At 41.9% G+C, this 25,159-nt stretch overlaps 1 protein-coding gene across 5 annotated transcripts in view; it reads right to left on the reverse strand.

Annotated features, from left to right (window-relative positions):
- LOC117886535 (nuclear receptor coactivator 5-like) overlaps positions 1-24,200 on the reverse strand; it is a 31,537-nt gene extending 7,337 nt beyond the window's left edge. The window contains exons 1-9 of one of the 5 annotated variants that reach the window (XM_034788442.1): positions 24,086-24,200; positions 19,858-19,924; positions 15,278-15,310; positions 11,941-12,021; positions 11,056-11,138; positions 10,046-10,258; positions 4,648-4,774; positions 1,758-1,957; positions 606-881 (exon numbers count right to left, since the gene is read on the reverse strand). In XM_034788442.1, coding sequence (XP_034644333.1) covers positions 606-881; positions 1,758-1,957; positions 4,648-4,774; positions 10,046-10,258; positions 11,056-11,138; positions 11,941-12,021; positions 15,278-15,310; positions 19,858-19,916 — 1,072 coding nt within the window. In that variant the 5' untranslated portion in view covers positions 19,917-19,924; positions 24,086-24,200. Of the gene's footprint in view, positions 1-605; positions 882-1,757; positions 1,958-4,647; positions 4,775-10,045; positions 10,262-11,055; positions 11,139-11,940; positions 12,022-15,277; positions 15,311-19,857; positions 19,925-24,085 lie in introns of all 5 variants that reach the window. The other 4 variants (XM_034788441.1, XM_034788443.1, XM_034788444.1 and 1 more) reach the window with 4 other exon arrangements.
- Positions 24,201-25,159: the final 959 nt, after the last annotated feature.

The raw sequence follows: 25,159 nt of genomic DNA on the forward strand, positions 1-25,159 counted from the left end.
GGTTCAAGAAGTTTCTATAGGGCTGCAAGTCCTAGGGATCAAGAGAACACCAGAATATCTTTCCAAAATACACGTTTTCTGCAACTTATGCAAGCTTCTTGGTTTGTTTTATCTGTTAAAGTTGTTCTGCTGAATTTCTTTTGAATACTCTGCAAAATATATATAATGGTTGAATTAATGGCTTTTATTAAACCAGATGTGAAATTCTGCATAATGGTTCCTTCTAAGTGACTTTAATTTAGAATGCTTTTACATGTGTATGGTATTATCAAAACTTAAATGTGTGTCTTAACAGAAGAGCTACAAAAATTTACTTGTAACAGTGAATCTTATGGGAAAGTGATTGCCCCTTGGGTGGCTTGGATATAAAGATGAAGTGTTTGATGTGTGACCATTTCTATAGGGAATATGTATCTGATTTTAGGATAGATATACAGGTGCTTTAATATGCATTGACATTTACAGGTGGACTTTTGACCTTTTTCACCTTTATCATTTATATTTGTAGATTATTTATGTGTAATGTACCTGACAGCTGGTTTTGTAACACAGGTTGATTTAAAAAAATGTTTAAAGTTGTATTTTGGGGAAAAAAGCATGAATACCTTCAAGCTCATCTTTCCTGGTCTTCAGGTAGTCACTTATTGAGTTCAACTCCTCACGATATAAATATTTTCCCTCACTTAACAGAAAGAGGAGATGTCTAACGCCTAGAGGCACACTGTAACTCCCATAGAGCTCCCGTTCTAGGTAGTCATCCGCCAGATCAGCTGCTTTGTGTGAAATTTCGGCACGCTCCTGCTGCTCACGCTCAGCAAAAATTTTCCCAAATGCTTTAACTACCAGAGCCAATGCATCCTCCATGGGCATATTACGGTGTACTACAGAGAAGAGAGATAGCTTGCTTTATCAGTCTTGTGTTCCCATCTACTTGACACATTTACAAAAAGACAAAAAACAGAGCTGTTAAGTCTGTGTGTAATTCAACTGAATGAAATTTAAAAGGTTTCTGTTTCAGTATTAACATGGTTACCCTGTAATTACAAAAGTTAGTTTGATTCAGCACAGCTATGTGCAATGTTACTTAACTACAAGTTACATTTAAAAAGTTTTCCCAATTAAAAGATACAGGTCACTTGTCATCTTAATTTAAGCTTGGGCTAAAAAGATTCCTGGTTTCACACTTGAACAGTGGTGCACACATCTGATTGAAATAAGAGGAAAAGTAGTATTAGCATAGACTTTTTTCTTAAATTCAGAACATATTTTACCTGAATGGGGGAACAGGACAGTTAGGTATTTTTCATCTAAAAAAAAAGTGCCTTTTTAATAATGACTAGAACAGCTGTGTTCTTGTTAAGGGGAAAGATGTGAAATCTGAAGTTAAAGTTTTAGAAAACTGAAGACTTAAAATAGATGGATTTTAATTTGATCCATCTATGTAGCAGTAAGATAAGAATGTGAACTGTAATCATGTTATTTATATATAATGCCCTACTATGTTTGACAGCTTTTGTTGTCTATTTCATGCCATTTAGGAAAAAGAAATTCAGGGCAGATGGATTTGTGTTTTGTGAATTATTGGAAATTAATTCAATGAAGTATTTACAAACTGTCACATCTTAACTAGGTCAGGCTTTGTTACCAAGAGGTGTAATGTGTCAGTATTTAATATTTTAACATGTTCAAAGAAAATTAAATTGCAGTTTTGAATGGGGACTATTTTAAGTGACATTTCTACATGAAGCTAAACTTACTTTTGATAGACTCATGAAGCATGATTACGGTGCAAGAGGAAAGTGCTACATTTGACTGTTCAACAAGAATACAAAATGGGGAACCATCATTTTTAACTTCTTGGAGGGCGCGTGTGAGACCCAACTCAGATGTAAGGTATATCATTTCCACCACAAGGCCATGATCCTGCAACCGATGGCCTATGACTGTTGCATATTCCCTTAAAGAAAAAAAAGAGGCTGGTTATTTTACAAATAAAAGTCGTGTCACTGTTAGTTGTTGCCATGCTGCAGTTCATGTTTTGTATGCTCTAAGTTAAAGGTAACAATTCTAGTTATGTGAAGTGTAAGAAACAATTTTCTTTCCACAAATGGCATGTTCCTTAAATCAGACAAGCTCTTTTAGATGACAGAATGGAGATTTAAAAAAAAAAGAAAAGAAAAGAAAACATACTGTACCAGCTATTTTAGAAAATATTTGTCTTAAGGTTCAACTATTTGGAAATCTGATCCCTCCATATATGGGAATTTTTAATTGAGGATCCCTGTGGGTCATGTATTAAGTGCTATTTTTGGAAAGTATGTATATATATTAATACATTAATGATTGAAACTATTTATATTTAGCATTTTATTTATTCTAATTCATCATCTATATATCATCACTGATATAGTCAATTAAATGTATTCAATTAAAACTTGACTTCTTTTCTCTTGCCACAATAGTATAAACTGTTATGACTGGCTTTAGTGTAAGCCTTTTAGTTACATTAACTAGTTGGCTTTTTAAAAATAAATGTGTGAAGATAAAGAAAGGGCATTGAGAATTAGGTTTAAAGGGTATTTATGCTCAGCAAATGTATAGCACACATCATACTATATGTACACTGCTCCCTATGTAACTTCTGATCTTAGCTGCTTATTTTACAATTGAAAGTTTATTAGTGTCAACACTAGGGAAGCAACATAGATAGGGAAAAGCAAGCCCTGGTCATTTCAGCTTCCTCATCAGAACTGTTAGCTAAGAGCCAATAACTATATTATTATATTCACAAGACAGAAATGCAGATAACTTTGTGTACCACATGGTACTTACTGTTTTGGCAGTTAGGAAGATTCTGCTTTAACATGTAAATTAAGTATATTTGATGTGAAAGCCAGTGAAGGAAAATGGAGATCGAGATATCAATTTTACACACAATTATTTCTAACTGTATCAACTTTAGAAGTCTATTTTTACAAACTGCTTAGAGAACTGAGTATGATCACTGCACTTCAGGTGACTCAACCAGCCAGTCTAAGTTGTTCCTTCAGACAAAGCTATAGTAATGGCAGTGTTTTCACCATGATTGCAGGTCTCTCTACTACTGAATACAGAAGAGACATTTCACAGAGCCCTGACCCCTGACATCGTGCTATGCTGGGTACTGACAGAGGATTTGCCAACTGCATTTGAAGTGATCACCCACCATAACATCTTTCAGACGGTGCCACGAATTAAGAGATGAGCAAAATCTCTAGTGTAATCCAAGTAACATCTGAATATCAAATGACTAATATGTCAGAGGGAGGGAGGAAAGAAAGGGGATTCTCAGGTATCATATTTACAGCACCAGGATCCAACACTCGAAGGAGAGCAGCAATATCAGCACTGCTTTAGACTGACGAGTTGTTGATTCCCTTACTAGAAGTTGTTCAAGATTCTAAAAAGTATGGTTTATTATCTACAAGTTTCCATGTAGTTACCCATTTAAAAATAGCATATTGGTAATTAATTTTGTATTGGACACTAACTATAACACATTCATTTTGTTATGGAAATGTAGGAGGAGGCAAGAAATAAATAAATACAATTTAAGTGGTGATACTGAACATTAACTAAACATTGGATGTTAAAGTTAAGCTTTCTTGCACCAATCCTCCTGGTCCTCAAATAAATCCTATGACGAATGTTATCAATGGATTGTCAAGACCTCCATATTGAAGTTGATCCTGGTCATCTCCAGGAGATGGACAATTATGATATGAAAGTTAATAGTTCTAGGATAACCAAGAAGAAAGTTCTTTGCACTCTGCCTCATTTAACTCTCTTGTTTTGCCATATAAGTAATTTCATGATGTTTCAAGCCTTTACTTTGTATTTGTTAAAAAATGACACTAAATGCTTTAAACAGAAAATGTAAGGTCTTGCTATGACGACTTCATTACTCATAAGGATTAATCTGAAAGAAAACCAAGTTACCTAAGAGGAAAAAAAACTAGAGAGTTTGCTTGCAGTTTAAAGGGATGTTGCACTTAAAACTTTCAGATTTTTTTCTTTTAAATTTCTTTTGCTGTAAGCACCATTTAACATGACTAAAAGATTAGAGAATAAAACCTATTTGTGTTTGCACATTTGATAGTGGCTAGTATAGAGCCAGTTTCCCTTTTGTTTATGTGGATCTTTTATTTGGCAGCTGCAGAGAAAAACTTCTTTAAACTAGGAAAATATGTAAAATATTAAAAATTGTCAAGGTGACTCAAGGACAGCTATAGGATCTGAATCTACTTTTAACATTATTTTATATTGATTAGATTTCATGGTTTCTAAGAAGATTCTCCTATTAAATGCTAAAATGTACACAAATAATTAAGAGTTGAGTCAGAGTTAATTTGCTTTAGAAGTAACTTTTTAAAAGTTCCTCCGTGTGCTCCCATGCACATTTAATATGCTCAGTGGCCTAGGAGATGCATAACAATTTAAAATACTTTAGAAAAGACTAAATAGAATTATGTTAAGGAACTTCAGAGAGGAAAAAGTAGGCTTAACACTCAAATATTACCTACATCCTCAGCTCTGAGAGAACAGTATCATTAAGTGAACGTCTTAACTGGAAACCTTAAACACCTCATTTTTAAATTAGAAACCTACGTTTGTTCTTTGCTGATGGCCACAATGATACAGTCAGAAGGTCTTTCTTTATCATACTCTTTCTGTATCTGCTGGTAAAACTGTAGGTATAGCTTCTCCCTACGATCATCCCTGGTATAGTCATCATCTAAAATCAAAGAACAAATTGATTAAAAGGTAACAGTGACTGGAAACCAGCATCGGAGCTTCAGGTGTCTTTCCCACTCAGTTAAGTATTGTGGAAACAGAGAAGTCCACTAAAAAGTGAACTGTGAAACTAGTAAAAATGTATTTGTCTTGGACACATAGCAAGACAGACATGACACAAGGAATGTGATTTAACTAGGCAGCAATTTTATTAACTCATCTGGAAATTATCCAGTAATAACTAATCCTATGCATGTCACCCTTCCTCCCTAGATCTGTTCTACCTGGTGGAAGACTGTCTTCAGACCCCCACTCCAAACCTGAGCCCAGCCCATTGTTAGCCCACTGCCCACCCCTCATATTAGGTCTAAAATGCTGGGGGGGGAGGGTTGATTCCTCATTGTATGAGACATTCGGAGGCCCAACCCTGTTCCCCCATCATCTTTAGAATATGCCTTCCCCTAAATCCACTTCCAACTCTGGTTGATCAAGGAACCAGTCCTCTATTTAAAAAGTACTTGCACTGGAAACATGCCATCAGGAGGTGGCAGCAATTAGCTTGGCTACCTCCCCGCATCCCTAACCAGGTTCCCATATGTTACCAACTCCTTCTCTAACATTGGCCAAAAATATACTAAGTCCCTGTCAGAGTCTTCCCTGAATAGCCGAGGCAACACAATAGATTTTTACAAACGTAATCACTTTCTGATTTACACATTTTCTGGCCTCATGAACATGTTGAGGCCTGGTGGCTCTCTACCATAATCTCTGCTGCAAGATTTCAAACCAGATTACAGATATCCATAGGAAAAGGTCCTATTCTGCCCTGTCTCTTTGCCCTAGTTGTTAAGTCAACCCCCTTACAAGATCCCAAATTGTTTTCACCTTGGTGCACAATAATCGTTTCAGATGGCTACCAAAGAATGTAAGCGGATATCAGCTAATCCCAGAGCATGCTCCTCCTTCTATGCAATCATCTCCTCACCAAGGCCTAATATTGTGAACCTTCTGGGCAACTGTCTGCCTACTTCTGGGCCCCATGAACAATACTGTGCCCACAGATCTAATCATTATCTCGTCACCTGCTCCCTTGATCCAGAAAACCAGGTATGCAGCAAAACATAGCACATTCACACCACTGGTCTCTAATTCTCAACTGGAGGCCTCATATGCACCAAGTATGCATTTGGATGCCATCAACCAATTATATCCCTCAAGCCCCTATTGCCGGTTGCACTGAGGAAGTTGCTGCCCTGATCCTGAAAGAATGGTACCCAGATTCACCAGCAGGGAACCTGATCATGTAAGCCCCTTTTATAAGGCTGCCACAAACTGGAATTTTCTTGAGAAACTCCTGTCAACAGGAAGAAAGAGTGGCCCACCATTAGCCAGCCTCAGCAATATGTAAGTCCTTAAAGCTCTGACTGGTCAAGTCCCTGCCTTCCCAAACTCTTGCAATACTATAGACTCCCCTTCCCCTCCCTAATCCATTGACATTATCAGAGTCAAAATGACTGGTCGCTCCCCCAATATAAGTCCCTAAATTCCGAAGTTCTACTTGAAATACCCCCTTGCTGATATAGGCACGCGCTCATTGACTAAACACTCACAAAAAATCTGCATACTGGCTCTATTAACATACCTGTGATCCCAAAGAATCTGAATAATGATGGCTCATCAGGGATCTTCTGTAAGGCCTGTGGGGCGAGACCACCCATCTAACAGCCTCCTAACTAAAAACCTGCCACAAAGACCAGAATACCCAACATCCTGCTAGAAAAGGTGATGCTGATAAACAACTGAGACAGTCATTGATGCCAGCCCATGGTGTATCAGACACCACACGCTTCAGGAACTGGCCAAATCTCAGGTAAGCCTACCCCAAAACTGAGTCAATTCTCTAAAACCCTAAACGTTCATGGGGCTGCTGATCTCTGCATTAATCCAAGCACAGTCACGAGCCAAGGTTCCAAAAGGCCAGCGACATCTGCTCAGGCTCCTTGTCAGGTCCTGGTGCCAAATCTCGAAATCCATCCACCTGCAATCAAGACAGCATGGGCTATGCCATTATTAATCCCAGGCACATGTTAGCAGTAAAATAGATTTTACAAGTTAAGCGCTGCAGGACAAGTGCGCTCACCAACCTTGTAACTCTGAGTGACCTGGGGGAGTGGGTGTACCAATGCCATGTTGTCGCTATAGAATTTCACTTGTTTGTGAGCTCCTCTCCCCCAGATCATCACTGCAACTAAAATGGGGGGGGGAAACCCAGTATACTATCTCCCAGAGTATATGATCACTAGGCATCTCCAAGACACTACCCACCCTGATAAAGGCCCCAAACCTGGTGTCCCCAATGCATGAGTGAACTTTCAGGTCTGTCTCTGCCCAAACTAGGCATCTAGCAGGAGACACTCCTCTCTCCAAAAGGTAACTCCATTAAAGTGATTTAGGAACTGAGCTGTTTCCATGCCCATAAATTCATATTCATTTCTTTACTCATACTTTTAAAATGGCTGAGCCTAGCTATCCCTGACATAGCAGCTGATGGCAGGGCACAAAATGCCAATCCAGGAACTACCAGTCTGCATGTGGGAGTATTGTGTCCAGTTCTGGGCATCGCATTTCAAGAAAGATGTGGAGAAATTGGAGAGGGTCCAGAGAAGAGCAACAAGAATGATTAAAGGTCTTGAAAACATGACCTATGAAGGAAGGCTGAAAGAATTGGGTTTGTGTAGTTTGGAAAAGAGAAGACTGAGAGGGGACATGATAGCAGTTTTCAGGTATCTAAAAGGGTGTCATAAGGAGGAGATAGAAAACTTAACCTCTAAGGATAGAACAAGAAACAATGGGCTTAAACTGCAGCAAGGGAGGTCTAGGTTGGACATTAGGAAAAAGTTCCTAACTGTCAGGGTGGTTAAACACTGGAATAAATTGCCTAGGGAGATTCCACAACCTCCATCTCTGGAGATATTTAAGAGTAGGTATGATAAATGTCTATCAGGGATGGTCTAGACAGTATTTGGTCCTGCCAGGCGGGCAGGGGACTGGACTCGATGACCTCTCGAGGTCCCTTCCAGTCCTAGAATCTATGAATCTATGCAAAACTAAGAAGGCAAGCAACAGCCTGCAGTTCATGCAGCATAATCTACTTGGCTGCTCTGTCCTTCTTAATCCCAATAATTCTGCAAGTTTATGCACAGAAAGTCTAGGGATGCCAGTCTCTATATCTAACTTGATCCCCTTTTTCTTCTGATAGCAGTAATCACAGGCACTGGCTAACAGGAGATCAACAAACTGGCACACTTTAGAATCTGCCCTGGCCATAAACAAGAAGGCATCCAGGTAGTTTGCTATTTGCTGTAAACCCAATTCCCATACCTCTGACCTCCAGCTTTGGGCTGAGCCCGATATTGAGCATCCCATTGCTATGGTCTTGCCAAAATAAAAGCCGACCTACCAAATAAAACCCTAGAGGTCTGAAATCTGAGGGGGTGTACTGGTAGCAGTCAAAAAGCCAACCTAATGTTACATTTCACTAAAATTGCCCTGGGGCTGCAAATCCTCACCATGTTCACAATGGCACCAAAAGAAGAGTAACATACTGAACATAATTCCCGGTCTATTGCATCATACATGGAGCTTCCAATACTCCTTGGTGCCTTTTTGGGGACCAAACCCAAAGGAGAAACTTGCAGGTCAGTCATAGGTAAGTGCATTAATAGCCCTGTAATTCACTTAAAAACAGTTTGTTAAATCTTGCCCCTTATTAGGTCTCTCAAACCCTTTATAGATGTCAAATTTTGAGATGTGTGAATTCCAACTCCTTCATATGGTATCCCAAATCCTACTATAAACTCCGCCCAAAAATATGCCCCATCTATCTTGTTAGGGTAATCCCAGGGAAACACCCAAAGCACCTTGAGCTGGAGATAAAGCTCCTTCCTCCATTCCTGCTACTTGGTCCTGTGTGTGGGGATAGAGGGAGCATCTGACTGATCCCTCCTTCTACTGGTCTGGAAATTTCCACAAATGCTGTGGCAAATGAGTGCCCGGTGAACACCGAAACACTTCTCGCATGTGATTTTTTATCTGCAGAAGTTCCAAAAACATCCACCTTCACTGAAGTCCCAGCATACTTTACTGCAAGAATCAGATCTCTGGTTAGCCTGCTGTGGAAACAATAAACTGCTGTTGGTATGTATGAATGGCACTGACCAAGTCAGGATCATCTGCTCTAACCAGAGGCCATTATCAGCCCTGTCACGCCTCATTTGTGGACATGTAGCATGCAGCCTGTAACTTAAATTCCTCGTCCTAATGGGCCCATGCTATGCCCCCAAATGTATTACAGGCCCAATAGAATATGTACATATATTTGTACAAGGCTGAGCCTCTCTAGATATTTGCCAGACATCACCCCAGCATATATCAAAAAGGTAGGTTGTCAGTTTTCCCAGGTTCAAGCCACCCTTTGATATCTCACATTCTCAGTGTCCCTCTTATTCCTCTGCACTCTACCTTCCATCATTGCTTCCCTGTACAATGAGAATATTTCTGTGGGGTTTTTTAAGTGGCTTTAAGAAGGTGCATCCCCAACTGGAGATGGCATTCCTGTACAAGCCTGTCTTATTTTCACCTGGAAGACAAAAAGCTGACAGCTGCAGGGAATCCACCACATCACCTGCTCCACACCACCCTGTGATGTACCCATCTCTATGGCCTTGGCCCCTATCCCTACATTGCAAGCTTAAGTGAGATTCAGCACCTGCATTCCTACCCCTCCTTGATTGGTAGCTCTTACAGACCAGAATCGATTTGGCTGCTGCCATTACCCCAAACTGGAGTCCATGTTGGGCATGCAGTGGTTCCCACGCTAGATTCCCCAACAGAAGTTAGGGGATAAGAACAAACTTCTGTAATTTGAGGACCAGAGAATCCACAACGGTATTTAATCTGGCCACCTGGCTGGAAGAGTAATTCCACCTGCGGCCTGTACCCCAGACTGCCTGGGGAACCCAGGGCAAAAGGGATGGAACCCTCTGTGGAAACCCACCCAGTCTCCCCAAGAGGAGCTCCAGGGGTATCCTCCAGCTCAGAGGCTCCCTCCATTGTCCCTGTGGAAAAATCTGCTGCCTGTCTAGTTCTCTGATTCTGTCCATGGGGGAAGGGGCATGGCCCTCCACACCGTAGCGTCCTGTTCCGCCCCCCACCTGTCTGGGTGCATCTTCCAAAGTACATGCCCTCTGCACTCCCCAGAGCCCAAACTCACCCACTACCGGCAAAGGAGATACCCCTGCCGGGGGGACCACACTTGCAGCCCTTGCTGTTCTCCACTTCTCTCGTGAGCAAGGGGCGGTTGGGCCAACTTCCACTGCTGAGGATTCATGCTCCGGATCCTGTCGCCTGGAAGAACCTGGCTGCTGGGCTGCCACTGCTGTCTCTTGTCTTCCGGGTATCCCTGGGGTCTCATGCAGACTGGGACCTGCTGGGACCACCGCCGTCAACTTGATGTATCTCGGGACTCCCTCACACCAGGAGACACCCCATGCTCCCATTCTGCTGGACTACTTCCCTGCCAGCATCTAAGCTATTGCTTTGAGTGTGTAATGATGTCCCAGCCAGGGGGAAAGGGCTTGGATGCATAGGAGTCCCTGGGCTTCTAATATGCTGTTCAAACCAGACAATCGTCCAGGATAAACCCAATCATCCCTTCCAAACTCAAGAGGAAGCTGAGTTCCCACAGGGCGTGGGAGACCCTTAAAGAAGCCTGTAGACTGTTGGCCGGTCTCCCCAGCCAGGGAAGATTGACACCATAACTAGAGTGTGATTTGGGCCCTTTTCTCAGGCTTCAGCTTTATTTTTCCCACATAAACTAACAATACTTCAAATGTCTCTTCCTCTCAGTGCAAGGTCTTTTGAAGAGGCCTACTGATTCCCCACATGATTAATTTTTTCCCAGCCATTTATTTGCCAGAGTCATCCAGCTCCAGGGCCTGCCAAAGGCACCAACTTGCTTCCTGTAGATCTCCCACATGAGCCAGGAATTTCTTACCAGAGCCTCCCTGCTCCGGGCCTGCTATCAAGTCACCTGCTGGCTTTTACAATAACCTGATCCCTAGCTGATCAGTCAAACGTGAGGTTGGGCCCCAAGTTCCCTTAAAGGCCAGGCACTCTGTGACCAAACCACCGAGTGTTTCCTCTTTCTCCTGCAGACCCACACAAAGGTTGCAGGAGGTATATTCTAACAAAAAGGAATATCAATTAGTTATAAATTCTTACCTTTTGGGGAATACTGATATCTCTCATAGTAATCTTCATTTCCTGTTGAATAGTCATACTGTTGTCCAAACAGTTCTTCAAAACTAAGGAGGAAATAATATTTTGGGGAAAAAATATATTTAAAACATTATAGCAGGCCAATTCATACAGATATCCTCACAAAACTAGGAAGATAAAAGTTTTAAACAGTAGTAATGTAAAAGTTATCAATATTGAATTTCAGAATAGATGACTTTAAGCCATGGCAAGGTGAGAAGTGTTAGTCTTTCCATACTTAAAGACTAAGCTAATTTTCCATTAAAAAGCATTTGACTGCCCAAGTAGCTTCACTAAAACTAAAGTACATTTAAAAAGGTCCTTGTACAATGATCTATAAAGCCCTGAAAGTTCTTGGAACCAATTGCTATAGTTCAGTCAAGACTGGTGGAGGCATTTCTGCTCTCTGCTCCAGAGACTGAACTCTAAGATCAGTGGCAGGGCATCTTCAACAGACAGCTCTCTCCTCCAAAATTCACCCCTCTGAAGATGCAAAGTTTGGTGTTTTCAGGGTGCAACCTTGGTAAGTTTTACTACTGGGGTCTGACCATCATATAGAAATAGTCTTATTTTAACTATTTTAAAACAACTGTAGGGTGCCCAGGTGCTATACATTAGATACCATGAACAAACTAGGTGTTTAAAAAAACAAAAAAAACCACAACACTCAACTATTTAGGAAGTTTTAACAGATATACAAATTCTTGTCATGTAAATATCAGTGACAAAACATAGTCATTACAAAAGTGAGCTTGTTTATAGACAGAAGTATTTTCCTACAGACAAATGGATTGTTCATAACGCCTTTAAATCATTTACATAGTTATCCTATCGAAAAGTGTGTCTTACCTATTCAGATCTTCAAAGTCCTTTGAATAACCATCTTGGGGAGAATAAGGACTTTTCTGGTATGGTCTATAAGGATTTATGCTAAGAGAGACAAGAAATATGAGATTAGGTATGTTCGATCAAAAGAGCTTTTGCATAGCTACAATTAAAAAGTTTAAGTTTTACATACTGGTACTCTAAAGTTCTTAATGGACTTTCCAAATTCCTGTTTGTTTTGGTTTTAAAACAAATGCTATTATAAAAGAATTTGCTTAATTCCAGGGCTGCAGTATTATGGTGAAGCAAAACCTATCTTCCTTTCAGTCAAAGGAAGACAAAACATTCCCAAAAAACTTTCCTTCACAAATCTTGGGCATCTGTAAGCCAGTGACACTTTCATATTTCCTTGTAAGGTTTTGCCTGCATTGAGCTAGGTCTACACAGCCAGCTAGGGGTGCGATTCCTCTGCTCCTCACACATACTTACATAGCTCTCATCAAGATAGCTCAAGTATAAATAGCAGTGCATCCACTGGTAGTGGCCATGGAGGCAAGGCTGAACCATGCCGAGTATGGACTCGCCTGAAACCAGCTCATCCGTATTTCCATGGCCGCTATCAGTGCTAACGCAGCGTACTATTATTTATACTTGCGCTATCTCAACAAGAGCTATCATGTGTGTAGGAGCAGGGGAAATCACGTCCCTAGCTTGAAGAGTAGACACAGTCTTAGAAAAAATGCCTTATAACATAAAACAAAGCAGCTACATTTTGTTTACAGCCAGCTTCTGCTGACGTTTTATTCTTCCTTTTAATGAAATGTTGATGTCATACCAGCTGTCATGAAGTTTTGCAATCAGGGATGAGACATTTTAGGGCAAGTGTTATTTACATTCTGCTTACACCACCTCTATCTGTAGCTCTGGATGATCTAACGTTTTCCCCTGAACCCATAGTTGCTAGTGAGTGTAGAGTCTGAAGCACATGCTAACACAACTGATTTTGGATCTTGCAGTAAAGACTTAACTGATTTGTTGCCCATAACAAGATGTGGTAAAAACTAAGTATATAAATGTAATTTAAGCAAGGCTTTTGAATGGTAGTAAACTTCAGTTTACCTATAATTTTAAGCATTTAATTTGTTATAAAAATCCAATCCTATACACTGGTTCATTTTGTTCTGCAAGAGATGCCTATGCTAACGAAGCCAAATATATTTTCACACAAAAGGTCACAGGTGAGTGCTTCACTTTCTTATTCTTAATATTTCTATTATGGTGGTAGCCAGAGGCCCCAATGAAGATTAGGGTTCAAGAGTGCTATGTGTTGTACAAACTGTTAGACAAGGTTCCTGCCTCAAAGAGCTTACACTTTAAGACAAGCAACACAAAAAGGGTGGGGGAACAGGGAGACAATCTAATGTGTATATTTACACAAACATACTGTTTTAATTATCTTGATGAAAAGACACCCTAAATTTGCATACAAATTAAGGACAGAAAATGAGGTTAGTTTATGTATTACATAATTAGTTTATGTATTACAGTTAGGAGAATGAAGTTTTTCTGCACTGGCAAGAGGATTGACTAAAAGCCCTAACAGAACTTTATCTCTAATGTCTATAATATTTCAGTTCTACTTCATCAGAAAGAAGAGCAAGATAGGATTTGATATAGAGAAAAGACTGGACACAGAAAGAATCACAAGAGTTATTTGGGAAAACCTTCTTACTCTGAGGTGAATAGGGGAAGGCTAGTATGAGAAACTTAAGTCACTAATAGACCAAGTGCCTGGGGATTTGATAAGGATCACATAGGCTTGGTACAATTTTGTTTCATGAGGGTAGTGCCAATATGAAGTCCATAGGATAAAAGGAATAAGCAGACGGCTCAACATGAAAAAGTCAAAAGTAAGTTGCTTTGAATGGGAACACAGGCTGACTAGGATGATGTCCAAAAACAAAATCAGTAGCCATAAAGAAAAGCAGCATGATATTTGGATGCCAACCAACCAATAGGAGAAAAGGTAAAGTTAAGACAAAATCTCGAATCTTGCAACACCAGTAGAGAGCCAGCTTCACTTGAAATACACTGTAGTTGACTTAAGTTATTCATATTTTAACTATGTTGTCAAAGTTACAAATATTTTATCACCTGAAAAATGGAACTGATAGCTATTCATGATAATTAGAAAACTGCTTTGGAAATCCTAGCACATCAAAAACCTATTCAGGAACTAACTATATATAAACTGGATGTGCCTAATGCTTAGTTGCATGCCAGGCACCTTGATAAGGTAGGTCCAATCTACCACAAGATAAATGGTCCCAGCAGCAGGTAATACAGATTACCACATTGCTCAAGTACAGAAGTGCTAACATCTTGGGAGATGTCAGCCATTTGACATGGACCAGGATCCTGCAACATTATCTTGTTGCACTTGCAGCCAGCTCTACCAGTATCAGCACTTTTGGGCTGTGCTATTGCATGGCTGCTGCTGAGATAGCAAGAAAGAAACAAGGATGAAAGGATAACTGGATGGACAAAAGCGGTGGTCCCAATAGTAGTCCAAAAATTCTTCTGCAAAGAATAGAAGAGGACACTTCCATATCCAAAAAATCAGAAGTTTAGTTTTAAAAACTTAGTTTCTCAACCTAGTTAGTAAGAATTTGAATTCTCCAGGAGTCTTAATTATTTTGATGGAATAATCTGATATAGCCAGGAATCTAAAGTGGATAATTCTAAATAAAATATTGTTTCCACAAACACAAACCTAGTAACTTCTATAAGTTTTCATCCATTATCAGAAAACTTTTGAGAAAGCCAGTAAAAGAATGCAACTGTAGAGTTAGTTCACATTGACTATTTTTGAAGAAATCCTGCATTCTGGGAAGTATCAATGTTTATCTCATAATTGGGAGAAACAGACAAAAGTCTTAAATCACTGTGTTGGTAATATAAAACAGTATATGAGAATGTGGGAAGGAAATGAAGAGGGAGATAAGAGGCTAAGGAGGCTCTACTTGGGAAAAGAAAATGGTAAGAATAGAAGAAACTGGGGAAAATAATATGCACATTGTGAAGACCTGAAGACTGATCAAGAACTCATTCATGCTAGTACTAAAGGAATATTAAGGAAAAGTGAACAAAAACTGTAAGATTGTCCCCTCTAACATTTACTAAAGGAGTTTTGTTTACTTTGATACAAGTCTAACTTATGAAGACATCTAGAAGGGAAAACAAGTGTACGCTTACAAATAGAATGCACAATAGCGTTTTTACACACAAAACTGGATGAAGAAAAAGTCCACCTTTTTATAATCTACTTAAAAACTCAATAAATCTGTTGCATATTACTTACTCCAGAAGGCGTGGAATCCATCCGGGTCTATGCCTGGACCCAAAATGAAAAGAGCTTGGATTAAGTTATATTGACGACAAACCGTAAAAAAACAGCAGTTAAATCAAGATTAGTAAAATGTGCTGAGTTTCTTCAGCAGCACAGACCTTATGCACCACACTTTCAGATTATCATAAAATGTTTTAAGGAGTGAATAAGCTAAAGAAAAAATGGAAATTGTGTTGTGTTGTAAAGGAATCTGATTTTTGGAGTAGGTGTGTTCCTTGAAGCTATCTCTTGAAGGCCCCAAGTACTCAGAGGCATATGCAAACCTTACTCACCTCAATTGTAGAAAGAGGAAAAGAGCAAAGAAAGGAGAGTTAGCGATACTGATTAAATGAAATTCAACTACTAACACTAGTAATCTATATTTTATCCTTCATCCCATGAGCTATGCAGCAGTTATGAGCCATATAGCAGGGCATTAGATTGCTCGTAAACTTGCCATTTCTAATAAACTATCAAGAGATGTGTACAGAGGAATATTTTATATGTATTTATACAACATACCCCAAAAATGATCCAGTTGGCTGCTCTGCTACTGTCTAACAAAAGATTTCCCTTTTTCCAGATGCAGCTTGTTGATAAAGCTGGCCTTTCCATGACAAACTTCAAAGGGTTTTGAAATACATGATTTTGTTCACCTGGCAAGAATAATTGTTGGCCAAAATAAGAAATCCTAAATTCTGATCTCCTTACCAAAAGACGTTCTTGGATCTGTATATTAATTTTATTTAGGGAAATGAAAGTTTGGAAAGAAATAAAGGTAATTGCTTGCTAAACATGAAATTTAGAAAGCCATTCAGAAAAGAATTAGAAATTGATTAAGAAACTACCCTTGTGTAACTGAGCAAAAATTAGGATAATAATCTTAATCCTCCAGAACTTCTGGATGAAGTAGCTACAATAATAAATAAATGGTCTTATGCAAAAGTGGGACTGGCTGAAGATCTAGTCTCAAACACCTTCTACAAAAGCTTGAAATCTTAACACTAGAACTTTAAAGTGACATGGTGCAATAGGAGAGTGGACTGTACAGAGAAATAAGATGACCAGCACAGGAGGAAAGTAAGAAACAAGTGAGCTGTCCTAATTATCTCCTATAGACACTGCTACCAGATGCTCTTGGATTATGCTCAAAGTACCACTATGAGATCTAGACATGGATGCCAAAAGATCCTGTACCAATCGAGAGAGAGATTTTTTTCCTCTCTGTACCATAAAGAAAAGACACTTCATATCTAATTCTGTGCTGAACATGCAGGGGTCTTCACACTCTGAGTTTCAGATATTCTTTGCATTTAATTACTGAGAAATCAAAATGTACTCTAAGCCTTTCTATTTAAGCTGTTAGTTATAAGGCTTCACGCACGACAGCAGAAAGCTACATCTAGGATTACACTGACAGATGTATTACTTAGAAGAAACAGATTCTTCAAGCTACAATGGTAGTATAATGAGGACAGCTGTTTGGTCTTACTTCATTTATTTTGACTATTCTCAAATGAATGTCATTGGACAGGAGAATGTAAAAGCTACTTAAAATCAACTGATGGTGTCAGGTTCTATTTAACTGCTTGAGTTTAAAAAAAAAAAAAAAAAAAAAGCAACATTTTGAAATATCCCGGAAGTTCTACATGAGGTCTGAAGATTAAGAAATAGGTTTTGACTTAGTGCCTCCTGGGTCAATTCTCATTAATCTAAAAATTGCTTCTTGGTGTAGGTCAAGACTTTTAGTGTCCCAAAGGTCAGAAAATTGACAAAGTTACTAAATATCTACTAGCTAGAGGAGTAAACCTACTAGCCAATGATAGATGCAAAAGAGAAGTAGAGAGCCTCCACATCAGTGATCTCCAGGAAGAATCACGTGTTGTAAAGTACAACCTCCTGCCATAGGTAATGGAAGTGCTAGAATTCATGCATTGGGCTCCAGCTTTCATATCAGCATCTGGCTACTTGATATCTGATAAATGTGAAGCTTCACCAACTTCTAGCTACTGGAAAAGAAAAGACGTTTCTCTGGATACTGCAAGGAAAACACAGAAAAAGCTTCCGGTACTCTAGTCTTCTCCCACACCACAGATTTTTTATATATTTATTTATTTATGTATTTGGGAGGATGGAGGCCATGAAAAATTCTAGCATTGATTTATGCTGATGAGATTTTGCCAGATGCCAGCAGACCAAAACTGATACTCTCAACTATTTCATTGCTGCCCACAGGGTTGCCCACACAAATAGGAGTGATTAGTCTTATTAATTTTACATTGCTAGTGGGCACAGCTATGAGGCACTGCAGACTCAGGAAAACCACCATCACTACCACATTGGCTTATGTTCAGTAGATCATCTTCATAACAGAAGTGGCTAGAAACAGTCTGGGTTTTTTATATGAAAGTTTGAATTCTGCAAAGAAGTGCTGGTTAGGCCCTCTGCATGCAGAGAAGGCTTCCCACTGGTGAGCAGGCACATGATTTTTTCCAATCTCTACCCTTGATATGATAATGCTTTGATGTCTGTGTTACCTTGAGTAAGTTTGTTCAAAGGGTATTTTGTAAAGATAGTCCGTCTTATCTATTTTAATATACTTTTAATGTAGACAAGTTGTAATCTAGTTTCATTTTGGTCCTTTACTGGACACCTTAACCTCAGCCATAATATCACTTGAGCAAACGAGGGAACTCTAGGCCTTACCCAACCCCTTAACCTTTTCTTGAGCAAATATCCACATTGAAAATAGGTGAAAGGCCAAAACCCTTCAGCACACTGGCTGATAATTAGCCACAGTAGTTCCTCTGTAAGAAAACTGTGAATTATTGCTTCCCAATCCTTGGAGACTAGGCTCCTCAACCGAACCCTGCTCTCTACTTTCACAGTTCATCCATTTAGCTCTAAATTATTATGCCCATTCCTTTGAAATGTTTAACAACAATTACAGAAAGAAGTGTATGAAATTCTTTGAGTCGCAAACTGACCTTCCACTAGAGCACTAGAATGTCAAATTTATCATTGTGGATGAGATTTCTCATGCTTAATTTCAGTGCAAGATTGTTTTTTGTTATCCAAGCACACACAAAAAACCTTTTTTACACACTGATTTTCTCCACCTCCTTCAAAAACAAAGAGATATGAAATTTGAAAAACGACCTATTTGTCATGTACTAGTCCTCATTGATATATATGAAAAAATGTTCAAAGTCTTGATTCTGCAATTTACAGCATGTAGGCAAACTACTGCACCCTCATGGAGCCCTACTGAAATCAACATGGCTCTTTGTGGGCACAACAGTCCATCCATATGTTATAAATTGCAAGATTGGGGCTTAAGGGTGAAATTCACCCCGTACAGAGGACCAGCACAAGGTCTGCACACCACTTAAGTTCTCATAGGACGTAAAGACTGTTTTTGGACATCAACTGGGGTTGAAGTGGTGCATAGACTTTGTGCTAGTCCTCTGCATAGGAGTCATTTCACCCCATAGAAGTTAGAATTGAAAATGTAACTGACTGATTGAAAATGTGTTGTCCAAGCACAATATTTTAGGAATGTTTTTGAACACCGATTCGCACAGACATCAGAGTGTGTTCAAACAGTACAGTACTACCAACAACTGGATAGAGTACTTCCTTATTCCTCTATAAGTTACACAAATGACACTAACAACAGTATATACAATATTCATTTCAGAAAATTTTACAAATTGTAGTTCTCATACGGACTACAAAGTTCCTTTCAAGCTATTGTTTCATAACATAAAATGCACACGATAAAAGTAACAATTTCCAGCAGATACCAAATGTTCATATGTTGATATTTTAAATGCTTAGCTAATTTGTTTTCAAGATTATAGAAGTAGAATATCACTGTTTCATGCTAAACATAGGCTCCAATTTTAAACATGTGATTAACTTCACACACAGAGGCCTTGGCTACACTGGCAATTCACAGCGCTGCACTTGCTGCGCTCAGGGGTGTGAAAAAACATGCCCCCTGAGCTCAGCGAGTGCAGTGCTGTAAAGCGCCAGTGTAATCAGTGCCTGCAGCGCTGCACGCTCGCTTGCAGTGCTGCAAGCTATTCCCCTCGGAGAGGTGGAGTACTTGCAGCGCTGAGAGAGAGCTCTCGCAGTGCTGGCGGTGCGACTACACTCGCACTTCACTGCGCTGCCGCGGCAGTGCTGTGAATCCGAAAGTGTAGCCAAGGCCTAAGTAGTCCCCCTGTAGTCAATGGAACAACTCACTGCATCAAGTTAATATGATGAAGTCTTCCCAGGACTGGGGCCTTAAAGAATACAATTATGTATTTCATAGAATTATAGTAAGTAGAATTGGGTGTGACTGTTTCTATTTTCCTTTTTATATATTCTATATATATGCATGTTTGTTTTGTTAAAGACATTCAACTCTTTAAAGTGACTGAATTTTAAAACAATGACAGTGAAATGACCACAATTCTCAGACTCGTATATGAAAATAAGTGTTAGTGTTTTCATAAGTATCTGTAGAAACAAATGTTCAAGTGTTTATATTTATTTTACTTTACCTTTTATCCACAATAGGTTTCTGAACTTGACCCCTGGTAACCTTAACCCAAGATGACATTTTAATTCCTAGGGAAACAAAATACATTGCATTTATTCTCTTCACAAGTGAAGTGAGAAAACAGTCTTTAAACAGCAATAGTACATTGCAATTTTTTTAAACAACTGACAGCTTGCAACTTGTTAAAAATATTGTATTTCATAACCAAGCTTGTGGATCATCTCTAGTTGAGTGAAATCTCTTTGTATGTTTTTGCAGTAACCTTAACTATCTTGAGTAATTTTTTTTATCATCTGTAAATGTGTTCACTCCTTTTCCAGATCATTTATGAATATGCTGAACAGTACTCGTCCCAATACAAATCCTTGGGGGACCCTGCTATTTACATCTCTGCTGCAAAAAATGACCATTTATTCCTACTCTTTGTTTCCTGTCTTTTAACCAGTTACTGATCCATGAGAAGCCCTTCCTCTTACCCTATGACTGCTTACTTTGCTTAAGGGCGTTTGGCGAGGGATCCTGTCAAAGGTTTTCTGAAATTCCAAGAACACTATATCCACTGGATCATCCTTATCCAAATACTTGTTGACATGCTCAAAAAATTCTAATAGATTGAGGAGCATGGTTTCCCTTTACAAAAGTGGTGTTGACTCTTCCCTAACATATTGTGTTCATTTAGCTGTTTGAATTTTATTCTTTACTATAACTTCAACCAATTTGCCTGGTACTGAAGTTAAGCTTCATGACCCGTAATTGCCAGGATCCCCTCTGGAGTCTCTTTTAAAAATCCAGTATTATGTTAGCTATGCTCTAGTCATCTGATACAGAGGCTGATTTAAGCAATAGGTTACATACCACAGTTAGAAGTTCTACAGTTTCATGTCTGAGTTCCTTCAAAACTCCTGGGTGAATACCATCTGGTCCTGGTGACTCTTTACTGTTTAATTTATCAATATATTCAAAAACCTTCTCTACTGACACTTCAAACTTGGACAATTCCTAAAATAGGTCACCTAAAAACAATGGCTTACGTGTGGGAATCTCCCTCACATCCTCTGCAGCGAAGACTGATGCAAAGAATTCATTTAGCTTCTCTGCAAATACCTTGTGTTCCCTGAGTGCTCCTGTAGCACAGGGGTGGGGAACCTACGGCCGGATCCAGCCCATTGTTTCATTTCATCTGGCCCGCAGCAAGTCTCCGCTCGCTGGATTGCCAGAAGTCCAGTCAGCTCTGCGCAGCTCTCAGAAGCGACAGGCATGTCTCTATGGCCCCTAGGAGCTGGGGTGATCAGGAAAGCTCTGCGCACTACCCCCGCCCCCTGCGCCAGCTCTGCAGCTCCCATTGGTCAGGAACCGCGGCCAGCGGAAGCTGCAGGGGCAGTGCTTGCGGACGCAGGGGGCATGCGTCACACAGAGCTGCCTGGCTCCTCTGCCTAGCAGGGAGTCTGCTTTAGCCACGCTGCACCACCGACCGGGAGCCACCTGAGGTAAGTGCCGGGGCTTTGGAGCTGTGCTCCGGCTCCGCTCCAGGCTCCGCTCCAAAGCCCTGGTAAGCATCGCCTGGCCGAAGCCCACACCCCGAATCCCCTGTCCCAGATTGGAACCCCCCTCCCTGCACCCTCACCCCAACCCTCTGCCCCAGGTCTGAACCCCCCCATACCCTAACTCCCTCCCTGCACCCCACCTGCACTCCAACCCAGGTCAGAACCCCCTCCCGCACCATAACCCCCTCCCGCACCCTAACTCCCTCCTAGACCCCACATCCCCACCCTAACCCTTTGCCCCAGCCCTGAGCCACCTCCTGCACCAAAACTCCCTCCCAGAGCCTGCACCCCAAACCTCCTCCAACACCCTACCTGGAGCCTGCTCCCACACTCCAAACCCCTTGGCCCCAGCCTGGAGTCCCCTCCTGCAACCCAAACCCCTCATCCCCAGCCCCACCCAAGAGCTCGCACCCCCAGCTGGAGCCCGCCCCCCCCAACTCCCTGCCCCAGACTGGAGCCCCCTCCCGCACCCTGAACTCCTCATTTCTGGCCCCAGCCCGGAGCCTAGGGGAAGCCCCAAGCCTCCAGGCCCCCCCACAGGGCTGAAGCCATGAGAGCTGGCTTGACCCACTGCGGGGGGAAGCCCCGAGCCCTACCGCCCCCTATGGGGCTATGTGTGGCCCGCAACCAATTTTTTCTGTGGGCTAGCGGCTCCGATAGAAAAAAGGTTCCCCACCCCTGCTGCAGCACCTTTATCATCCAGTGGTCCCTCTGACTTTTTGGCAGGCTTCCTGCTTCTGAAATACTTTTCAAATTCTAACAGCAATTTTTTTAGAGCAACTAGCCTAGAACACAAAAACTTTCTTGGACTGCCTAATCATACTTTTACATTTGACTTGCCAGAGTTTACGTTCCTATTTTTTTCAGTAAGATTTTTACTTCCAATTTTTAAAAGATGCCTTTTTGCCTCTAACGACCTTGTTTACTCTGCTGTTTAGCCACGGTGGCATTTTTTTGGTCCTCTTACTGTTTTGTTTTGGGGGGGGTTGGAGGGTAGGACAAAAATATTTAGCTTGAGCCTCTATCAAGGTGTTTTTAAATAGTCTGCATGTTGTTTGCAGGCATTTCACCTTTGTGACCGTTCCTTTTAATTTCCATTTAACTAGCTTCCTCATTTTTGTTATTGCCCCCTTTTTTAAGTTAAATGCTACTGTGGTGGGTTTCTCTGGCAATTTCCCACCCTACAAGGATGTTAAATGTAATTACATTATGGCCGCTATTACTGAGCGGTTCAGCTATATTTGCCAGTTGGACCAGATCCTGTGCTAAATCAAAAATTACCTCTCCCTACGTGGGTTCCAAGACAAGCTGCATTCATTCATGCTGTCCCTGCTTCTAGTGACATACCTAGTCAATATGAGGTTAGTTGAAATCCCCCATTATTATTGCATTTTCTGCCTTTGGAGCCTCTCTAATCTCCCTAAGCATTTCACAATCATTGTCACCATTCCTTCTACTAAACTCTTACTGTTCAAGCATAGAATTTCTATCCACAGAGCTCCTACAGTACAATTTGATTAATTTAAGATTTTTATTTTGACTCTATGCCTTCTTTTAGTGCCATTCCCCAAACAGCATAACCTACTGTGTTATTCCTATATATTTGAGCCCTTGTATTACCGTGTCCCATTGACTATCCTCATTTCACCAAATTGTCATGATGCTCATTATACCAACCTACTCATTTACAACAGACACTCTAGTTCACCAATCTTAGTATTTAGACTTCCAGCATTCATATATAAGCACTTGTACATTTTATCAATATGAATTTGAAGTCCAGTACTGGTAGGGTGACCATATTTCCCCAAGGGAAAGCAGGACACTGTGTGGAGCTGGCCTGAACCCCCATGCAGGGCTGACATCGCATGTTCCGTCTGACCCCACTTTTTTGACAAAAGCGGTCATTTGTCCTGTTTGCTCTTGCCAATTGATCAGGGCTTAAAAAAGGGGCTGTCCCAGCCAAAACGGGACGTATGGTCACCCTAAGTACTGGTTTCTTTGCAGCATAATTTCAGAAGTAACCGAGTGGCAAAATGGTCTGGATACATGCACACTTGGATGTATTCTCAAAATATAGTTTATGGAAACAGTGTGACCTGATTAGAGCAGCCTTCTAGACACCAAGGCCCCATCTTGACAGGCACAAAGGTGTATTTTTCAACCAGGTTAGCTCAACTGAAGAAGCTTAATACCCACAGAGGTGCCAAGTTCAATGGATCTCAGAATGGTGCAATATAAAAGGAGACAAACAAATTGAGGCATCTCTATCTGGCTTAACAAATGGTTGGAAATACAGCGTTAAAGAGCGATAACGAACTGAATCGAAGCTCGCTAATGGGCCGGCAAGAGCCGAAGCCCGTTAGTGCCAGCCGGCTCCCTCCATCCCCGGGATGGCTGCGTGTCGGGGGCGGAAAGGGCCTGGGGATAGAGGATGCGCTGCACAAACAACGTTAATTAGAGGCCGATGCTCTTCAGGGCTCCGCGCAGCATCCCGAGCTCGGGCCGGACCCAGAGACATTTAACCCTCTGCCGTAGGGCGCCCAGTGGACGCCACCCTCCCCTCTGCTCTGCGCCGGGGCTGGGCTCCCAGGCTCGGACGGGGACAGCCCCTGCGCCCGCCCTCTAGCAGACCTGCCCCCCTCTCGGCCGCGGCCCGGCAGGCCCTGGGAGCCCCGCACTCACGGCTCCGGGACTCCACGCAGCGGCCGCCGCCTCCGCTTCTCGCGCACAAAGCAACGGCGGCCGGTTTGCCGGAGGCTGCCTGGGGAGAAATGGAAGCACCTCCCCTTCCCCCGCGCTGCCAGGAGAAGAGGGAGCATCAGGGCCAGCAGCGGCTGCAGCCTCCCGCCACAGTGACCCCTTTTGGTGGTGCCGGGGAACTGTGCCCCAGAGAGAGAACCATTGGGGCAACCATCTCTCCCCGCCCCCGGTGGGGCCCTGGTCCCCATGGGAACCCCCCTAGCACCCATCCCTCCCCTTCCTCTGCGGGACCCCACTTACCATAGGGACACCTCCCAGCACCCATCCCTCCTCTCCCTNACCATAGGGACACCTCCCAGCACCCATCCCTCCTCTCCCTCTGTGGGGCCCTGGTCACCATGGGAACCCCCCAAGCACCCATCCCTCCCCTTCTTCTGTGGGACCCCACTTACCATAGGGACACCTCCCAGCACCCATCCCTCCTCTCCCTCTGTGGGACCCCACTTACCATGGGGACCCCTCCCAGCACCCATCCCTCCCCGCCCCTTGTGGGGCCCTGGTCACCATGGGAACCCCTCCCAGCACCCATCCCTCCCTGCCCCTTGTGGGGCCCTGACTACCATGGGAACCTCTGCCGGCACCCTGGGCCGCCCGGGGGGGGGGGGGAAGTGGGGCAATTTGCCCCAGGCACTGCAGGGGCCCCCACGAGAATATAGTATTCTATAATATTGCAACTTTTTTTATGGAAGGGGCCCCCAAAATTGCTTTGCCCCAGGCCTCCTGAATCCTCTGGGTGGCCCTGCTGGCACCTCTCCTCACCCTGTTGGGTACAAGGCAGCTCATCTCTCCCTTCCACTCTGTAGAGCCTGTGAGTGCCATGGGATACCCCTCAGTTACCTATCTCCCACCGCCCATCCCTTTGTGGTCTTGGTTATTGTGAGGGACCTCCCCTCACATCTCTTCCCATCCCCTCTGTGATGTCCTGGTTTCTATGTGGGATGATCATATATGTGAATAGGGATCGAATTTATGAATTTGTTGTGGTGCCAGTTTTCT

The sequence above is a fragment of the Trachemys scripta genome, chromosome 13 (assembly GCF_013100865.1).
Source record: "Trachemys scripta elegans isolate TJP31775 chromosome 13, CAS_Tse_1.0, whole genome shotgun sequence".
Taxonomy (NCBI): domain Eukaryota; kingdom Metazoa; phylum Chordata; order Testudines; family Emydidae; genus Trachemys; species Trachemys scripta.